The sequence below is a fragment of the Artemia franciscana genome, chromosome 4 (assembly GCF_032884065.1).
Source record: "Artemia franciscana chromosome 4, ASM3288406v1, whole genome shotgun sequence".
Classification (NCBI taxonomy): domain Eukaryota; kingdom Metazoa; phylum Arthropoda; class Branchiopoda; order Anostraca; family Artemiidae; genus Artemia; species Artemia franciscana.
The window spans coordinates 26730286-26751398 of NC_088866.1; the positions used below are offsets into that span (position 1 = coordinate 26730286).

Sequence of the window (21113 nt, forward strand, 5' to 3'; positions counted from 1 at the left end):
TTCATGCTAATAATTGACTATTAGTCCCATTAATTTAAGAAAAAGCCTGTAATACAAGGGCCGTTGAATTGGAATAACAAGCTTTTTGAAAGCACTAAAAAACTTTTTGTTTTATGGGGTATGGGCATTGGACACGAGCATGTTTTTTTTATACTGTCTTTTAAATTTACTTTTTTTCATTTTTCTGTATGAAAAAACTAAGTTCACTATTGTTCCAGATCTGGAGCTCCATAAAAAGTGGGCATGGAGTGACTTCTAAGAGATAAGGCAGCTAATCGATTAGGCAGGGCCGACGACCATTAATGGGGCACCATATACAAAACTGTTTTTAAAAAATATAGAATAGTATTATTATTTCCAAGGATCATAAAAGGGCTTATACTTGAATTTGCGAGAAAACGGATCATTATATTCAGAAAGACCATAAAAATAGCCTCTAGAATGGCCTCTACTGATTCAAATTTCACAAATTTTTCTGCCAAATATTTTCGCCGCTTTGTTCGATTCTTTAATTGTTCCTTTTTTTTATCGTCACTAAAAGCGATAATTGCACAAATTTGTTTCAAGATTGGCATTAAACCTTTGATTTAGAAAAACGAAACACGAAGATGGTTGAAATCACTCAAATGGCATCACTCAACTCAAAACTTTAGTAGAACGAGCGAGGGATTGTAGGCTATAGGGATAGTCCCCTTCGTATACGCCATAATTTCTTTTCTATTTCAATTGTAATGTTATTCCTCACTTTCATTTTAACCAACTTTTCCTTTTATTTATCCATTAGAATTTTAATCTATATTAAATAAAAAAAAACAAGCCTTTTCAACTAAAAGGATCAACACTAAAACTTAAAAAGAACAAAAATTTTTACGTATATGAGAGGTTTTACCCTCTCCTCACACCTCCCTCTACGTGCTAAAGTGTTTTAGTATTTTTTTTTTTTTAACTTCTTACTGCTCTAATCGGATTTCAGAAGTCGTTCTTAAGGAATTAGGACAACATTCAAACTTTAAAGTGAAGAGTGAAGTGTTGAGGAGGGGGCAACTCCTCTTGTATAAGTAGTAATTTCTGTTGTACGTCTTAAGTTTTAATCTTGCTCCTTACTTTCAGTTGAACAAAAATGGTTCTTTTTCATTTAATTTTTCATCGTTTTTTTAAATAATGCCAGAAAATCTGGCTCTACCTCCGCAGAAAAATCCCCTCCCTGAGTAAATATTCTCTAGACAATTCAATACCGGTGAAAACTTACCAAGGAAAATTATCCTCAACATCTCTACGCGTAAAATTGAGTCGACTAAGAGAAAACGAAACATGTAAAAAGAATTTCGTATAGGAGTTCTGGCAAATTCTCCTACTGTAGAATTTCCCCTGAAAGGTTCATCCCCTAGAAACTACCCTCTTCATGTAAAATTCTCCTCGTGGGAAAAGCCTCCAGCAAAAAATTCACCCCCCACCCAAAAAAATATAGACATACCTCCAATTAACAAATAATATGCGTAAACAACGAGCAAATTTTATAACCTTTCCCAAGGGGCTGTGGGGGGTCTCTAAACGCATAATTTATAAGCCTTATGCTATGTTGAACCAAATGTCTATCTCAAAATTTTTATCGAACGATTTTGAGAAAAGGGGGCTTGGGAGGGGGACCAATTGTCCTCCGATCTTCTTTGTCACTTAAAAAGGGCACTAGAACTCTCAATTTCATTTTGAATGAAATCTCTCCCAATATTCTGGGACCATTTGGTCTATACGATCACCCTGGAAAAAAATAAACAAACAAGTAAACACGCATCCATGATCTTTCCTTCTTCTGGTAAAATATACGAAATTGCACATTTTGCAGATAAGTGCTTGAAACCTCTAGAGTAGGGTTCTCTGATACGCTGAATATCATTGTGGGATTTCCATTAAGATTCTTTGTTTTTTAAGGGGTGTTACCCCTCTTTTCGAAAATCAGGCAAATTTTCTCAGGCTTATGACTTTTGATTGGAAACTTTCAGGGGATGCTGAGCTAAATCAGAAGACATTACGTGCATCCCACTTATTAAAAAGGGGTGTTTGTAAGTGTCACAGAAACAGCCTAATGTATTGAGTTGTAACTTTCAGAGAATTTGTGGGAGATGTTGAAGCAAATGAACGACACAATGTGTATTCGAGTTGTCAAAAGGAAGTATCTGCAATATCTCAGAGGCTATGCAAAAAATGCAAAAATGTAATACCTCTAATGGTACTAAGATGAAATTTGGGATATTGAACTAAATGAAAGTCTGTTTGTGCATCCAGGTTGTCTTAAGGGCGCATATGTAATATCTCAGTTATGGCTATGGGTATTAAGTTTGAATTTTGGGGTAATTTTGAGGGCAAAGTTGAACTAAATTGGAAAACGGTACGCGCATCCAGGCTGTCAAAATGATTTATTTGCATTACCGTCGGAAGAGCGAAGCGTATTTAGTTGTAATTTTCATAAGAATTTGTAGAGGATGTTGAAAGAAATTAAGGACGCTATTTGGATCAACGTTGTCAAAACGGTGCATCTGTAATAGCTCAGGAATTGCGACGGATACTAAGCTAAGTTTCCAGTAGGTCTTGAACTAAATTAAAAAAAAAAAAACGCCTGTAACCAGTTTGTCAAAAAATCATATCCGGAACAGCTCAGGAGCAGCTAAGTGCATTTTGTTGAACTTTCATAGGACGTTGTGGGGGGGGGGGGTTGATATTGAACGAAATCAAAGACACTATATGCAGCCAGGCTGTCAAAAGGGCATATCTGTAATATCTCAGAAACGGCTAATAGTATTAAGCTGAAACACGGGGAATTTGAACTAAATCAAAAGATATTGTGCGCATTCAGGTTGTCAAAAGGGCACATATGCAGTATCTTAGCAACGGCTAAGGGTATTTAATTGAAACTTTCTTGGAGTGTTGAGGGGGATGTCGAAGTAAATAACAAGACATTATATTCATTGAGTTAGTCAAAAGCGTGTATCTACAATATTGTACGAACGGCTAAGGACACTAATTTGAAACTTTCAGGGAATGTTGGGGGATTCGGACTAAATCAAGAGATACTTGGTACATCCAGTTTGTCAAAAATAAGCTGTTTTCAATACCACACCGCAGCATACGCTAACCTCAAAGTCTAAAATAATCGACTTTAAAGAGTCAGATATAAACTGAACCGAACAACACCCCAGATATACATTGATCTCCTTGTTGTGTTGCGAGAGTAACACTTTGGTTTTGTCCCGTTTTTTTTTTCCTATGCCGCCGATGTCGGCTTATTCCTAGAAACTGGTAAGGGTCCAACCTGTGCGGTTTTTACGGAAAATGTGGACCTCAGGCCGGATTGATGAATATGGCATTACATTTTGGAAAGCTCCGCAGAACTCTTGCCTGGGGCCAAAAAGGATGGTTTTTGCTTGTCCACGAGCCATAGCATACGGTGTGCGAAGTGAAGTGGAGTTATGTAGCCTATGTCAGAGAGGAGTATCTGAAGTTGTGCACCCAAGGTTTCGTTTCATCAAACCATGTTTCTGCTTTCGATTGGAAAACTCCGCTCTAGCGGGCAAGCAGGCGGGCACCACTTTCAAATTGAAGATGGAGATAAGTGTTAAATATATGTGGCAGTTGCCCGGCCCCACAGCCAATATATCTTCTTTGAGTGATAAGTAGAAAAATTTACAGAAGCAAAAAGCGGCATTTTCCCACGGGTCCGAAAGTGCTGCCGTGATTTTGGCTGGGTTTATCATTTGTTTCTTCGGACTTGGGATTGAGGTAGAGAAATGTTATCAGATGTACCTCTTAAACTTTAGACGTTCTGTCATTGCTAAAGAAATTGGAGCTTATCCTTTGCTCCTTTCTAAGTGGTGACGTTAGAAAATTGGCCTACGGCAAAAAAAAAAATCAACTTTTGAACTAGGACAGATATAATTTTTTCTTCGACGGTAATTGATAGCTCTTGATGAGCTGATCAAAGTGTATGTCATCCATTTCTTGGTACAAAAATTCCTTCATAAGATATACTAGTTTGAAAATTTCAAGGGGTTGACAACTTCATTAGTAGGGTACACACTGAAGCACAAAAGCTATAGCTTCGACTTTTTGCGTAATGTCTGTTATGGGTCGGTCTGCAAGGTGGTCCAGCGAAACATCAATTCAATTTTCCAGCGGGGGATACAGGAGGGGGGTAGACGTGGCGGGTATTATGGTAAACAAACATCATTATAATTCAGCAAACACAAAATTTATATTCAAGTATGTGTGTAATTTCTGCTACTTCTTGAGTGGATCTGAATCTTAATTACATAAAAAAATAATTAGTTTTTCTAACTGAAAGTAAGGAGCGACATTAAAACTTAAAACGAACAGAAATTACTCCGTATATGAAATGGGTTGTCCCCTCCGCAATCCTTCGCTCTTTATGCTAAAGCTTTTAATTGTTTTAAAAAGCAGAATTGTGGTAAAGAGTCAAACTCTAGCGTAAAGAGCGAAGGATTGCGGAGGGGACAACCCATTTCATATACGGAGTATTTTCTGTTCGTTTTAAGTTTTAAAGTCGCTCCTTACTTTCAGTTAGAAAAACTAGTTTTTTTTATGTAATTTCTGAGTGTTTTTGAATTAATGCATGTTTGATTTTGGCTCTCCGCACATAAATTATTAAAATGAAATTTACATTTTAATTCCTTTTTTGGCTAAATGGCTTTCTCTTAGTTCTGATCAGACGATTTTGAGAAATATGGGATGGGGAAGGAAACCTAGTTGCCATGCAATTTTTCGGTTACACAAAAAGGCAACTATAAATTGTAATTTTTAACGAATTTTTTTTATTAGTAAAAAATATACGTAACTTAAGAATTAACTTACGTAACAAACTTTTATATTCTTGAATTTTTATTATGTATATGAGGGGGTTTGTACCCTCGTTAATACCTCGCTCTTTACACTAAATCGTAAGTTTTGTGCCGATTCTTTAAGAATGACCCCTGAATCAGAAAGGCCGTAGAATAAATAGTTGAAATTACTAAAAATACTATAGCATAAAGAGCGAGGTATTCATCTCCTCCTAAATACCTCGCTCTTTATGCTAAAGTATTTTTAGAACCCCTCATATGCGTAATATTCTCTGTTCGTTTTAAGTTTCAATGGTACTCCTTACTTTAAATTGAAAGAACTTTTCCATGTTTATTTTTTCATTGTTTTTTTGTACTAATTTCAGAAAATCCTGCGCCCTTTTCATTGAATTTCTGTTCCCCCATGACATATTTCTTCGAGGAATGATCCTCCCATATAGCCCCCTCCCCTCAACCCCACCCCCAAAACCAAAAAAAATCCCCTGAAAACGACTGTACACTTCCTAATAACCATTATTATATGTAAACACTGGTCGAAGTTTGTAACTTTCAGCCCCTCCTCCAGGGACTGTGGGGGAGTAAGTCATTCCCAAAGACATAGTTATTATGGTTTTTGACTATGTGGAACAGAATGGCTATCTCAAAATTTTGATCTGTTGACTTTGGAGAAAAATGAGCATGGGAGGGGGCCTAGGTGCCCTCCAATTTTTTTGGTCACTTAAAAAGGGCACTAGAACTTTTCATTTCCGTTATAATCAGCCCTCTTGCAACATTCTAGGACCACTTGGTCGGTACGATGACCCCTGGGAAAAAAAACAAAACAAAACAAAAAAAAAATAAATAAACACGCACCCGTGATTTGTCTTCTGGCAAAAAATGCGAAATTCCACATTTTTGTAGATAGGAGCTTGAAAATTTTGCTATAGGGTTCTCTGATATGGTGAATGCGATGGTGTGATTTTCGTTAAGATTCTGTGACTTTTAGGGGGTGTTTTCCCCTATTTTCTAAAATAAGACAAATTTTCTCAGGCTCGTAACTTTTGATTACAAAGACCAAATTTGATGAAACTTATATATTTAAAATCAACATGAAAATCCGATTCTTTTGATGTATATTTTAGTATCAAAATTCCGTTATTTAGAGTTTCGTTTACTATTGAGCCGGGTCGCTCCTTACTACAGTTCGTTATCACGAACTGTTTGATCAGCAACTTAGTTCAGCAAAATTCAATTTAAATTTTCTAGGGGCCGATTACAGTGGAAAAGCTCCATTAGAATTCAACCAGCACAAAATATTTATTCAAATCTTATTGTAAGGCGTGCTATAAAGTTAGTCAATCCACTGTTTAATCAACAACTTATTTCAGTATAATGTACACTTACTTTTCCAGGTGCTGACTATGGTGGACAAACGTTACTAGAATTCAGCCAACCCCAAGATGTAGATTCTAGTCTGCGTGTGAAGTCTGCTACTTTATGGGTTGATCTGCAATTCAGTCTCAAGGGTCAAAAAAAGGCAGCAAAACATCATGAAAAGATGTCGCTCTATGTATTCAAGATATTAAGCTCAAATGAAACAAAAAGACTGACATCTGGCAATGTAAGTTCCATTTATGTAAGGCTCTCTTTTGTAAGTTTATTCCACGTAGGCTTATCTTTTGTATTTGTTTCTTGAGAGGATTTTAGAAATAAGTTTTAATAAGATCATTTTACTTGAAAAATATATACAAAATATTTTGTAGCACCAGCTAAGAAAGCCCCAAAGGGCTTGCTGGCAGCTTGTGGCAGTCTTTCTTAGCTTTTACATTCTGTAACACTGTTTTTACTATTGTTCGACTATTTTAGACTGTTTACTTTTTTACATTTTACAGAGTTATTTTAAACTGATTCATAAATATACAACAAGCATTCTACCTAAATAAACCATACACATGACTACTAATATTTTGCAAGGAAGTCTGTTCGCTGTAGCCTTGAAAGCTGCCACATGACTCAAAATTATTATTTTAACGTGAATTATATTCCATACACAAGGGACAAAATTTTTAACTACAAAAGAAGGTCTAGTAGTATTCTGAATGATAGGAAAAAGTGAGATTGAAACTTGGATGAGCAGATATTAATCTGCCCTGTTTATACTTGATTCATATGGTGTGCGGGGGGGGGGGAGGAAGAGTAATGCCGTTATTTCTTCGGCCGGTACAGTTCAATTTTTCTGACAAAAATACATAATAAAATACAAAATCCATAAGAACAAAATTCCTACAAATATTAGATTTTACCGGGTAGTTTCTATTTTGAGTAAATTGTAGTGTAGGCCTTACAGCTGTGGACTTAAAACCTCAGGTTGACTGGAAGTCTCCTAAGTTTAGTAGTGCTAATTTATTTGGCACATTCTCTTGCAATACGCTAATTACCCTCTGATGTTGGGTGCTGATCAAGGCCGTATCCAGGAGGCTAGATGGTTTGACCCCCCCCCCATAATGTTTGTCCGACTCGCAAAAATGTAGCAAAAATGAATATAAACATGTTTTTTATGCGATTTTAAAGTTTTTGTCCCCCCCCCCAAAAAAAAAACCTTTTGAACCCTCCCCCATTCCGAAAAAATTCTGTACACAACCCTGCTGCTAATACAAGAAAAATTTAAAGGATTGTGTGTGTGTCCTGGTAATGGAGATGCAGAAGGGGGGCTTTGAATTCTCTTATTCGCTAGAGATGGAAGGTATGGTCCTAATTGCATCTCGTTGCAAACACTTTTGTCGGAAGAGCCTATCCTAGTCAACGAGTAAATTATTTACATCGTTCGTTAGGAATTATTAGTAAATTGAGCTCTGAATAGCTTATTAGTTGCCAACTTCTCAAATCTGAAAGTGCAAATTTATGCAATCAGCTCTCCAGCCGCACCCCCCGTAGTTAGTAACAGCAATCACTTGCATTTATTGATTGTATGCCAGACCGCACAAGTTCACTTCTAATAAGTAGGGACAATATAAGTTATTAGCCATTTGTAACTTAATTAGCAATGGCAATTTTAGCTGGTTAGTTTAAATACTAAAGGAAGACGTTGATGAATTAGCCCTTAATCTCGCTTTTGTCTACTATCTTCTTACTGTAATCTGGAGCATGCCTCATTTATTATTTATTCGCATTAGGTTGTAGCTATCGTAGCACTCAAAAACGATATTACTTTCACTTACGCAAAGAAGAGGGTCGCTTGTTTTCCTGTTGTCGTATATTGTTGTTTCCAATTTTTTGTGTCATTGCGAAAAAGAGGTGGTTTTCAATGAAAATACTCCAGAAAAGATGTTTTTTCATAATTCAGGCTGGGGCAAAAATCTAAAGGGGTCCAGGAATTATAACCACCTTCACCAACCACCCACCCACCCCCATTTGATGCACTAACAAAATACGGCCCAGAGGAGTTTGTAAACCTCTTCATCGGGTGTGGTTGTAGCTAGTTCTGATGTCTGGGAAGTTTGCTGATCGATGCGGAAGGAAGGAAACGTAAACCATACTTTACGTTTAATAATTTCGCTTTTCCGAAGTTCCTTTTTGATGATGTCGTCGACCGAACGATGGAGGCAAGTTCAAAAACTCCAGGGCACTTTTGTAGTTACTCTAGAAGGGTCTCAGTGTTATTTTTGCAGCACGTTTTTGAATATCTTCTATTTCCACTGACGAGCAGACAAAATAAGGTTAAAATTGGATAGAGTCAAATCACTTTCCGCTGAGTTTTTTCAAATTGTGTGTTCTATAGCTTTTAGGACACAGACCACTGAATACAAGTGTTGGACAGTTGCTTCTGTTTGCAGCTGAGCTAGCTCAGATTGACAATTTTCAACGTATTCAGCCTCATCTAGTTATAACAGTCCATCGGCTATGAGAGTGCCCTCTATAAAAGAAAGAATTGAAGTTCGTTCTTCTTCTTGACATGTTATTTTAGGTCTTGATCATTGGTTATGTTGATCGTTTAGATCTTGGTTATTTTGATCGAATATTTTCATCGGTCGAATCAAATTCTCGGCCCTGTAGTGGTTTCTCCAGCAAAGACTTAACTCCAGTTCCCATATTACGAAGCACAGATCAATTCCACCCCGTAACCCCAATACATTTTTTCAACCTCTGTTCACTATTTAGGTCTTTTTGATGCAGTTTAGAACTGATGATAAAGCTCTCTAATAGACATTCCTACAAGTTCTCTCAAATGTCGTTGTAATTTACACTATTCTTTAAGAAGAAACAGAATTCCATGTGCTCAAAATTTGAAAATTATATTAAGCTTCCTGTAACTCTAGCCTGATTTTCTTCAAAAATAACTAAATTTTGTTCAGTAACATTCAATGTAAATAAAATTTAACATAATTTGGAGTTTTCTTACTATTTCTTAGCTCAATTTCAAATAATTTATGATTTTTCTTGAAAACGATGCCTGAATCAAGAGTTTGTGAAACCGTCGATTGACTAATTGATTTCAGAAAAGTTTAAGCAAACTGAACTAAGCCTCTGGCTCTAGCTTGCTCTAGTCTAGATTCTAGACTAAATTAATAATAGAATCTAGACTTTAACACTAGCTTATTCTTATTTGCGAATTTTTACGTTAACAATATCTGATTGTGAATATCTTGGAAAAGGAAGAGTGCATGTTTTCTCCTTTTACTTTTTGCGATGAAGTTCTTGAATAGCGTCTGCTGATTTGAGGTTGCATTGGATGTGTTAAGTTACATATATTGAACTGTTTTCTTTTTAAGGGCGGGAGGGGGGCCACTGTTCCTAAGATATAACTGTTGCTGTTTTTACTGATTTTGTTTCATCTAACGAGTTGACTTGTGTTTTGCTTTGTGTGCTAAATTAAAATGAGTTAAAATGTTTTTTTAATTGCTGTTCTTGAACTGCAATTATGGCTACTCTATGGCTGTATTTACTGAGTTGACCGATGTTTAGCTTCAAGTTCCTTTAGGACCATGTTTTACGTTTATTATAATTGAACTACAGTCAACTTAAAACATTTTATTCTTTGTAGCCACAGCTGCTCTCTTCGTAACTCTTGTAATAATAATAATATCTTTTCGTAACTCTCGATCGTAACTCTCGTCACTAAGTAGAGTTACTTGTAGCAGGAACAGCCATTTTTCGCTGACATCTGAAGGATTTTTGAATATTTTATATAGGTTGTCTTAAGAAATTTGAAAATAGTTCCCGTCAAACTTTCTCCGACAATTTATGGAATTGGTGTGGAGACTAGTAAAAATTTTCTAACATTTTTTCACACTGACAAAGAAGCAAACTTTCAACGTTCAGACTTTGTCAGAGCTACAGTATAAACTGCGATTTATACTACAGTCTACTACCGACATTCATGGTTCGGAAGTATCCTTTATGCTTTCAATTATAAGTAAAAAGTCGTTTTTTCTATTTTGCTTGACTTATGCTCCGGATGTTCTCATGGGTTGCGTTAAGGTCATCTCCTTCATACGCTAATGGATCAGTTTCCTATGTGATGCTTGGTCGTCAGCTTGTTTGAGAATGCACAGGAGGTCACCTCCGAAGTTGTCTTGCCATCTCTTCATGAGTCTTCCAGGTGGGCAGCTACCTTAGGCCCTTCCTTCTAAGATTACTTCTGACAGACGAGATTTTTTCATTTGTTGTATGTGACCCAGCCAGCTAGAGTCAAATTTCTAGAGAATGTTTGCTTCCCCCTTCAGTTGCCTTTGAAGGTCTTTGTTAGATATTCTACCTAGAGAAGTTACATCAGCTGTACGGTGGAGACATTTCATCTTGAAGGCCATGATTCTGCATTTGTTCTCGACTTTTAATGTTCATATTTCGCAGGCATACATGGCGAAAGGAATGATCAGTGAGTTTGCCACTACCCTGGTAATGCTATGAGTTGTTTGGATGTTGGTTTTTTTTAGTGCAGTATTTGATTCTCTTTTATGTGTGTTTTATTGCTTATGCTAAGTTGAAGATGTATGTTATATGTCTATTGAATTGGATGAGCCTCTCCCTCATGAGATTACGACCTTTCGTTTCGTAGGATCAGATTTTGGTTTTAAAGCATATAGTAAATATGATCTTAGTTGGTCTTGTGGCTTGTCTTAGTTTGTGAATCAAAAGAATGGCACTAATTATGCTAAAATTTAAAATATTTCTATTTTTCTTGTTCATTCTAGGATTGTTGCAATGGTATTTTACTCGTTCAGAATGGTTCAGAAGGAGAGGAATGCATGGTTGTGTCAAATTGTAACACTAATAGTTAGAGTAAATCTTCAGTTAGGATGAAGTGGAATGGTACTGTAGGGGAGTATATTCCTGTTAAAAAAAAAGCGTTAGGCAAGGTGCCGTGTTATCTCCGAGCATATGTAAGTGTCTTTTAGCTTCCTGTCTCCGACGTGTTCAACCGTCAGTTTTTTACAATGATAATTTAGGCATGTCAAGCTGCTTACGTTGTCAGTCACGTTGCTTATGCTGATGATGTTCTGTTTCTTAGCCGGACAAAACATAGTTTAATTGCCAAATTTGACCTGCTTTCACCCGTACTATCCACAGTAGGCCTTTCAGTTAATGCCGCCAAATGTGAGTGTTTTGAGAGTCCTCCGCCAGAATCACCTCTTTGCTTGGGTTCTTCAACTATACCATGTTCAGCAAGTATTAAATGGTTGGGTCTATCTTTTTCCATGTCACTTTCGTCTACTTGCTCAGCTATTGCGTCCAGCGTGCTGAAAAGTATGCGGGTTGGTTGTGGAAAAATTTCACCCAATCGCGGTCGGTATAACCGAAAAGGACTCCGCCGTCTTTATTCTGGTTTTTGTGCCCCTGCTGTTTTTTTTTCTTTCTGGTTTTACTTTCCTCCATCGCAAGAAGGATACAAAGAAAATACGCTCAGGATATTTTAAGGAATGTAAGTATTTGCTGCGTGTGCCTCGGTGGTATCGGAACCATATAGTCGTTTCTAAATTTGACATCGTTGATGCGCCCTCGCGACTGAAACAATTATTTGTAGATCTATGTCTTAAAACTCAGCAAATGATTGGTGTTTTTGACCCTCTTTGGCCATTCTTTGAATTGAGTTAATTTATTTATGTTGTAGAATCATATGCTTATGATCGTTTTTTTTTGTGTGTGTTTACTCCACAGTTTTATGTATTTTGTGGGTTATAAATAAATTATTATTATTATTATAATGCTAACATTTCACCAAAAAGCTAACGTTGTTTTGTATATTCTTACGTTTGATTTTAAGTAGATCAATACAGGAGAGAAAAAACACAGTCTCTTTTAAGCACATCGTGTGTGAAATAAGCTAAATTTACTTTCCGCATTCTTTATGCAAGCCCCTAAACTGTAAACCCTTACGACCCTTATTACACATATTAAGAAGGGGCTTAACCGCATGCAAAAAGAAATAGCTGCCTACAGTGTGAATGATGTCTCAAGCTAACCATCAAGTATCCTGTCTAGCCACTCCCCCGTAACTTCCTGTACCCATCTGTAATAGTATAGTCATTGAGTCTTTGCCAAACTTCATGTATCTTATACTGTAAATTATGTCATACAAAGTAGTAAATTCCTATCAATAAAGCTCTGGCTTAAAATATGGCAATATGTTTAGAAGTTATTTTTATTTTTGTACTTTGTTTAAAGATTTCGCAGCCAGTGCATCAATTCAAGAAAATAGTAGGGGTAGAGGATTTTGCCAACTTTGTATTAAAATATCAAAAAGATATTTTTCATAATCAAGAGATAAACAGCAGTGTTCTTGCCCCTCCCCTTCCTTAATCGGCGCGTCTGTTTACTCTACGAGTAAATACTGATTTTGGTTAAACGAAGCAGGTTCAAAAATGGGAATGTTTTTGGTAGGGAGTTTTGTTTCCGAAACAACGGCGTCTCGCCTTGAATTAGACATTTACGAAGGTTTTTATTCTGGGGGGGGGGGGGACAATGGTTTAAATTGAAGAGCAAGGGTAATGTCATCCTTTATTTTTTTTGCCACCTTCAAACTATGGGAAATACCTTGTTTTCGGTGTATGTTCACTTTTTTAATGCATTTTTTTGGTATTGTCATTGAAAAATGACAATACCTCCCTAGGTTTCTCTAGAAAATCCTCCCTAGATTTTCTAAAATACATTTTATCCCCCTTTCTAGGTTTTCATGAACTTATGTCACATGAAGGGGTAGGGGCAATCATAGATCAAACATTCAATTTGATAATTTTAATAAAAAGTGCAAAGAACTTTGGATTTTAAGAGTTTTTGTTTAATTTTTTATTTAGTTTTTATTTAATTATTTAGGCAATAATTAATAAGATATCAAAGGGCTGTGGATACAAGTTCCAACTGAACCGTAGTTATTCTGAACCGTTACTGAACCGTACTGAACCGTTACTGAACCGTAGTTTTTTCGTCAAATAAATCAGGTGCATAGTAAAATGAGCTAAAGTAACAAAACAGATTGTGTCCATAGGGAGTTGACGTTTTCTACCGTTTTGTGATGCTGAACAATTTCGGCAGACAGAGGGTCAAATTGTATGAGATAACCAAAATAATTAGAAATGTATATATATATATATATATATATATATATATATATATATATATATATATATATATATATATATATATATATATATATATATATATATATATATATATATATATATATATATATATATATAGTAAGGAGCAACCCGGCTCAATAGTAACCAAAACTCTAAAAGATCGAATTTTGATACCACTAGCTACATCAAAAGAATTGCATTTTAATGCTGATTTTAAATATATAAGTTTCATCATGTTTAGTCTTACTGATCAAAAGTTACGAGCCTGAGAAAATTTGCCTTTTTTAGAAAATAGGGAGAAACACCCCCTGAAAGTCACAGAATCTTAACGAAAATCACAGCATCAGATTCAGCGTATCAGAGAACCCTACTGTAGAAGTTTCAAGCTTCTATCTACAAAAGTGTGGAATTTTGTATTTTTTGCGAGAAGGGAGATAACGGATGTGTGTTTATTTGTTTGTTTTATTTGTTTTTTTCCCAGGGGTGATCGTATCGACCCAGTGGTCCTAGAATCTTGCAAGAGGGCTCATTCTAACGGAAATGGAAAGTTCTAGTGCCTTTTTTAAGTGACCAAAAAATGGAGGGCAACTAGGCCCCTCCCACGCTAATTATTTTCCCGAAGCAACCGGATCAAAATTCTGAGATAGCCATTTTCAGCGTAGTCGAAAAACCTCATAACTGTGTCTTTGGGGACGACTCACTCCCCCACAGTCCCCGTGGGAGGGGCTACAAGTTACAAACTTTGACCAGTGCTTACATATAGTAATGCTCATTTGGAAGTGTACAGACGTTTTCAGGGTGATTTTTTGGTTGGGGGGTTGAAAAGAGGGGGACATGTTGGGGTAATTTTCCTTGGAGGAATTCGTCATAGAGGAGGAAAATTCCAAGAAGGGAGCGCAGGAGTTTCTAGCATTATTTAAAAAAAATGAAAAAATAAATATGAAAAGTTTTTTCAACTGAAAGTAAGGAGTAGCATTGAAACTTAAAACGAACAGAAATTATTACGCATATGATGGGCTTACCTCCTTCGAATACCTCGCTCTTTACGCTAAAGTATTTTTAGTAATTTCAACTATTTACTCTACGGCTTTTGTGATTCAGGGGTATCTCTTAGGAAACTGGGAAAAAATTTAAGCTTTAGTTTAAAGAGCGAGGCACTGACGAGGGGGTGAACCCCCTCATATACGTAATAATACATGAGAATACAGAAGTTCGTTACGTAAGCTAATTTGTAAGTTACGTATAGCTTTTACTAATAAAAACATTCGTAAAAAATTAAAAGTTCTAGTTGCCTTTATAAGTAACCAAAAAATCGGAGGGCAACTAGGCCTCCTCCCCTGCTCCTTTTTTCTCAAAATCATTCAATCAAAACTATGAGAAAGCCATATAGCAAAAAAAATAAATATGCAAATTTCGTTTTAATTATTCATCTGCGGAGAGCCAAATTCAAAACATGCATTGATTCAAAAACATTCAGAAATTAAATTTTAAAAAACAAGTTTTTTTAACGGAAAGTAAGGAGCGACATTAAAACTCAAAACGAACAGAAATTACTTCGTATATGAAAGGGGCTGCTTCCTTATCAACAACCCGCTCTTTACGCTAAAGTATTTTACTGTTTTAAAAAGTAGAGTTAAGAGAAAGAGTCAAACTTTAGTGTAAAGAGCGGGGCGTTGATGAGGAAGCAGCCCCTTTCATGTAAGAAGTAATTTGTGTTCGTTTTACGTTTTAATGTCGCTCCTTACTTTCAGTTAAAAAAAAAACTTGTTTTTTTTATATTTAATACAGAATAAAGAGCCAACGTAGGTAATTAGTTTTAAGCCTCATTTAACAGCGTTTTTCATGTGAGGCTTCATAGAATTTAGCTAGAGTGGTGTAATTGCTATGCATCAGATATGGTTGAGGAGGACTATTGGATTTTTATGTGTGTGGGGGTGTATATTAAGGCCCAAACTTTCATTGAGCATTCAGATGGAAATATTGGGAGAGAGGGCCATTTATAATTTCCCCTTCCGTCTCCCTTCATTCTGGTGATTATTTTTTTTTCCTGAGCCTGTAATATGGGTGTTTGATAATGACAATGCACTTCTTATTGCGGTAGTATTTTAGGTGTAAAGTAAAAGATTGCATTCATACACTTACATCCAAGAAAGGGAGAGTGTGGGGACTTCTGCTGACAAAAGAATGTGTGGAAAATTGTGAAAATGATGACAATAACATTACTTTCTATCGTTCAGCAGGGTAATGTAGAAAAGAAATATTGAAGTGTCATTGAACTCTGGTTTCTTTGTATTCAGTTTTTTGTGATCACTCTGTCCTGTATATTTCTGGGACCTTCATTCTACTGAAAAAGATTGACTGATGTTTAAATACTCTAAATAACTGCTTTGTCTACCTCTATCGTATCAAACAGTTCGTGGTAACGAACTGTAATAAGGAGCGACCCGGCTTAATAGTAACCAAAACTCTAAAAAATGGGCTGCTTCCTCATCAACGCCCCGCTCTTTACGCTAAAGTTTTTTACTGTTTTAAAAAGAAGAATTAAGAGAAAGAGTCAAACTTTACCGTAAAGAGTGGGGCGTTGATGACGAAGCAGCCCTTTCATATACGATGTAATTTCTGTTCGTTTTAAGTTATAATGTCGCTCCATACTTCCCGTTAAAAAAACTTGTTTTTTTTATTTATCGAAATCAGAGAATAATCCGAAAATACAAAGCTCCCGATATAACTGTAAGACTGCAGGAGCTTCATGATAAGTAATCGGCACAAGCATATTGACGGCTTATCCCATATCACGGGCTAACCCATTTATTCTGTTGACCTTTTTCCTTGTTGATTTTGTTGTACTTATTGTATTGTACCTTTGTTCTCATCCGCTTGTTGTGTTGATTTAATTGTACTTATGTGTTGTTTTCTTTTCTTCTGTTGTTTTCTTTCTGATATTTATTTTGTTTTCTCTCTTTTTACTCCACTGTCCTCACATTGTTTTCTGCAGTGGGTTATAAATAAATTATTATTATTATTATTATCTTGGTCAACTGAGCTTCCTTTTGTAAAAGCTTAGCAAAAAGTTGTTGGCAATTATTTCTGAAGTGAGAAAATGTTAAACGTGACCTCTTGGTGTGACACTGACAATATGCTATTTAATATGAAAATTTCTTCTTTCTCGTGATTATAAAAAATTTCAATTATTAAAGAAATTGCCAAACTAATAACCGTAGTTAATGTGTAACAGTGACTTTAAGAAAATATTTTCAATTGTTATTTAGAATTTCAATACCATTGAAACGACGGTCTATCATAAAATTGCCAATCGATATGAGCTTGGTTATATTTGGACGAGAATCGTAAATTGGCGCTGCAAAATGGCAGAATTTACCAATTTTCCACGGTCTAGTTTGTGGTTCGTGACAGTCATGATCCCATGATGTTATGTCGGATAATCAAACAATTCGTGGTAACGTAAGGAAAAACAACTAGAAAACTAGAAATGGAACCGACATTACTTAAAGCAATGCTACTCTACTTTTTTGTTTTTCTAAGGCCAGAGACATCAGTAGGGATGAAGGACAGGGGTATTTTCCCCTCCACCTATTTTACCCCCCCCCCCCCCCTATAGATTTTAAAAATACCTTTTTTACAGATATTTTCGCTGGAAAATGATCCTTTTTCACATTTTTATTGAAAAGTTGAAGAAAATAACAACTATACTATCCCAGGTGTTGAAAAATACATTTTACCCCCCCCCCCTCCCTCCCTGCATTTCATAAAGATACATTACTGCTGAGAGCGGCTACTAGATATACAGCCTAAATATTATCATTGAATTATTCTCTTTTTTGATTGTAGGAGTAAAGAATCCCTTGCAATCTGCTAAAGTCTACTTGATTAACGAATTTAATAAGAAAACATGTAGCAGGAAAGAAGTGTAGCAGGCTTTTTTTTGCAAAAAAATTGCGAAGAAGGGCGTTAAACAGGTTCTTTAATTTTCCGCCTGTTTTCGATCCAACGAAAGATAGAGCAATGTAGTACTAGACGTTACTATTTGCATAAGTAGTCAAGAGCTGTATTTAAGATTTTCGTATCAAGGCCAAGATGTTTGAAGCTTTGTATGTCAGACATTTCATTTCTAAGTCATGATATCAGCTTATTTTTGTCGATATTGTTGCTCTGATGGTAGGCTAGTGACAATCACTGTCGAGCTTACCAGGTACGTGGACACCACCAGGGAGGGATCAGAGGACAATTGTGTCCCCCTGGGAAAAAGGGTGGTAACAAAAGCTTCACTTTGAGTACAAAGTTTTTATTTATTGAAGGTCTTTTTACCTACAATCTATTTCAAATAGTTTGTGATAACGAAATATAAGTAAGGAGCAACTCGACCCTATAGTAGCCGAAACTCTACAAAACGCAATTTTGATAACGCAATATATCAAAAGAATTGCATTTTTATGCTGATTCTAAATATGTAAATATCATTAAGTTTAATATTGCTCCTCAAAAGCTTTGAACCTGAGAAACTTTGCTTGATTTTCGAAAAAGTTGAGAAACTCACAGACAAGTCACGTGACCTGAATGAAAATCACACCTTTAGATTTAACATATCAGAAAACCCTACTGATGAGGTCTCAAGTTCTTATCTAAAAAAAGGGGGGAGTTTGTAATTTTTTTCAGAAGAAAGATCAAGGATGTGTGTTTGTGATCAAACTGAGCCAACCTTCCTAGAAGATCGAAAAAGGCTTACCCAAACGGAAATCAGAGGCTCTTTGGTGTGTTTTCATCGACCAAAAGTGATTGGGTTAAAGCAAAATACGACTTTTCAAAAAAACTGCATTTTTCGGGCTCTATAATGGTTAATCCAATAAAAAAGTTTCTCAACTGAAAGTATGGAGCAACATTAAAACTTAACATGAAGAGAAATTGTTACGTATATCAGAGGGGTTGCCCCCTCCTTAGCATCTCGGCCTTTACGCTAAAGTTTATTATCACTTTAAAAAAAAACTTCTTGTTTGTCTAATTAGAATACCCTTTTGTTTCAGGAGTCGCTCTCAAAATATTGGGATCAAATTCAAACTTTAGCGTAAAGAGCAAGGTGTTGAGGATGGGCCAACCCCCCTTATATACGTAATATATTCTGTTCGTTTTAAGTTTTAACGCTGCTCCTTACTTTTAGTTGAAAAAATTTGTTTTTATTGAATTTCCGATCGTATCTTAAATAACGCCAAGGAATCTGGTTCCGCCTGCATGATAAAATCCCCCTCCCCACGGAAAAATCCTCTAGAAAATTCAATCTCAGTTAAAAGTTATGTCGGACAATTACCCTTAACATCTCCACAATTAAAATTGAGTCGGCAAAGAGAAAGCAAGACAGACCATAAGAATTTCGTATAGGAATCCTGGAAAATTACCCAGCGTAAAATTTTGCCTGCAAATTTCACCCCCCCTGGAAACTTCTCTTCCCATAAAAAATTTTCCCGTGGACAGTCTCCCTAAAACAAACTTCGCTCCCACCCATTCGAAAATAGTATGCAGACTTCCCGACTACAAATAATAAACATAAGAAATAGACAAAGTTTATAACTTAAAGACCTGTCCCTATAGGCTGTGGGGGTCAAGTCATCTACAAAGGCATAGTTATTGGATCTTTCAACTATACTGATCAAAAGGGTTGTCTCAGAATTTTGATCGAACAATTTCGAAAAAAAGAGGCGTGGGAAGAGCCTAGTTGCCCTCCATTTTTTTTGTCACTTAAAAATGGAACAAGAACTTTTAATTTCTGTTCAAATGATTCTTCTGTCTATATCCTAAAACTGATGGGTCAATACTATCAACCCTGGAAAGAAAAAAACAAAAACAAAACAAATAATCGCGCTTCTGTCATCTTTCTTCTGGTAAAAAATACAAAATTCCACATTTTTGTAGACAGGAGCTTTAAACCTCAACAGTAGGTTCTGATACGTTGAACCTAGTGGAGGATTTCTATTAAGATTATTTTACTTTTATGGGGCGTTTCCTCCCTTTTTTTCGAAAATCCGGCATATTTTCTCAGGCTCATGGCCTTTGAAGTGTAATACTAAACTTAATGAAACATATATATATATATAAATATATATATATATAAATATATATATATATATATATATATATATATATATATATATATATATATATATATATATATATATATATATATATATATATATATATAGTGCTGGTATATATATATACATACATATATATATATATATATATATATATATATATATATATGTACAGTGCTGGATCCCGTCGGCTTCGCCACCGGGCCCAAGCATGGCACGCGGCAGGCTTCTACATATAGATTCTCATTGCCCCCTGTGTTCTAACCACAGACAGTGCTGGGTCCCGGCGGCCTTGCCACCGGTCCCCGCAGGTGGATTCTCATTGTCCTTTGTGTTCTAACCGCAGAGAGTGCTGGGTCCCGGCGGCTTTGCCACCGGGCCCAAGGATGGCACGCGGCAGGCTTCTACATATGGATTCTCATTGTCCTTTGTGTTCTAACCACAGACAGTGCTGGGTCCCGGCGGCCTTGCCACCGGTCCCCGCAGGTGAATTCTCATTGTCCCTAGTGTTCTAACCGCTGACAGTGCTGGGTCCCGGCGACTTCGTCACCGGGCCCAAGCATGGCACGTGGCAGACTTCTATATATGGATTCTCATTGTCCCTTGTGTTCTAACCATAGACAGTGCTGGGTCCCGGCGGCTTTGCCATCGGTCCCCGCGGGCCCCAGCATGGCACGCGGCAGGCTTATATATATGGATTCTCATTGCCCCTTGTGTTCTAACCACAGACAGTGCTGGGTCCCGGCGGCCTTGCCACCGGTCCCCGCAGGTGGATTCTCATTGTCCCTTGTGTTCTAACCGCAGACAGTGCTGGGTCCCGGCGGCTTCGCCACCGGGCCCAAGCATGGCACGCGGCAGGTTTCTACATATGGATTCTCATTGTCCCTTGTGTTCTAACCACAGACAGTGCTGGGTCCAGGCTTCTACATATGGCAGGCTTCTACATATGGATTCTCATTGTCCCTTGTGTTCTAACCACAGACAGTGCTGGGTCCCGGCGGCCTTGCCATCGGCCCCCGCAGGTGGATTCTCATTGTCCCTGGTGTTCTAACCGCAGACACTGCTGGGTCCCTGTGACTTCGCCACCGGGCCTAAGCATGGCACGCGGCAGACTTCTATATATGGATTCTCATTGTCCCTTGTGTTCTAACCACAGACAGTGCTGGGTCCCGGCGACTTTGCCATCGGTCTCTGCGGGCCCCAGCATGGCACGCGGCAGGCTTCTATATATGGATTCTCATTGTCCCTTGTGTTCTGGGTCCCGGCAACGCTATGTCATTTTTGGATCGAATTAATGACATAAATTGGTTTGGTTTTCTGTTTTAAGGTTTTCGAATTGCTTTGATCCATTATCAAAATATATAGAAATATTCGTGCAATCACCAGTTTTTTACATTTTAAGCAATTTAATAAAATTTAAAAGGGGCCTCAATTTTTTGAGCTCGTGTAATGGTAATAACGGTCATGTAACAGACGGACACTATATTTATATATATATATATATATATATATATATATATATATATATATATATATATATATATATATATATATATATATATATATATATATATATATATATATATATATATATATATGTATATATA

At 36.7% G+C, this 21113-nt stretch overlaps 1 protein-coding gene across 1 annotated transcript in view; it reads left to right on the forward strand.

The window, feature by feature from the left end:
- LOC136026227 (inhibin beta chain-like) overlaps positions 1-21113 on the forward strand; it is a 68246-nt gene that overhangs the window by 32121 nt on the left and 15012 nt on the right. The window contains exon 2 of the mRNA XM_065702563.1: positions 6242-6450. Coding sequence (XP_065558635.1) covers positions 6242-6450 — 209 coding nt within the window. The remainder of the gene's footprint in view (positions 1-6241; positions 6451-21113) is intronic.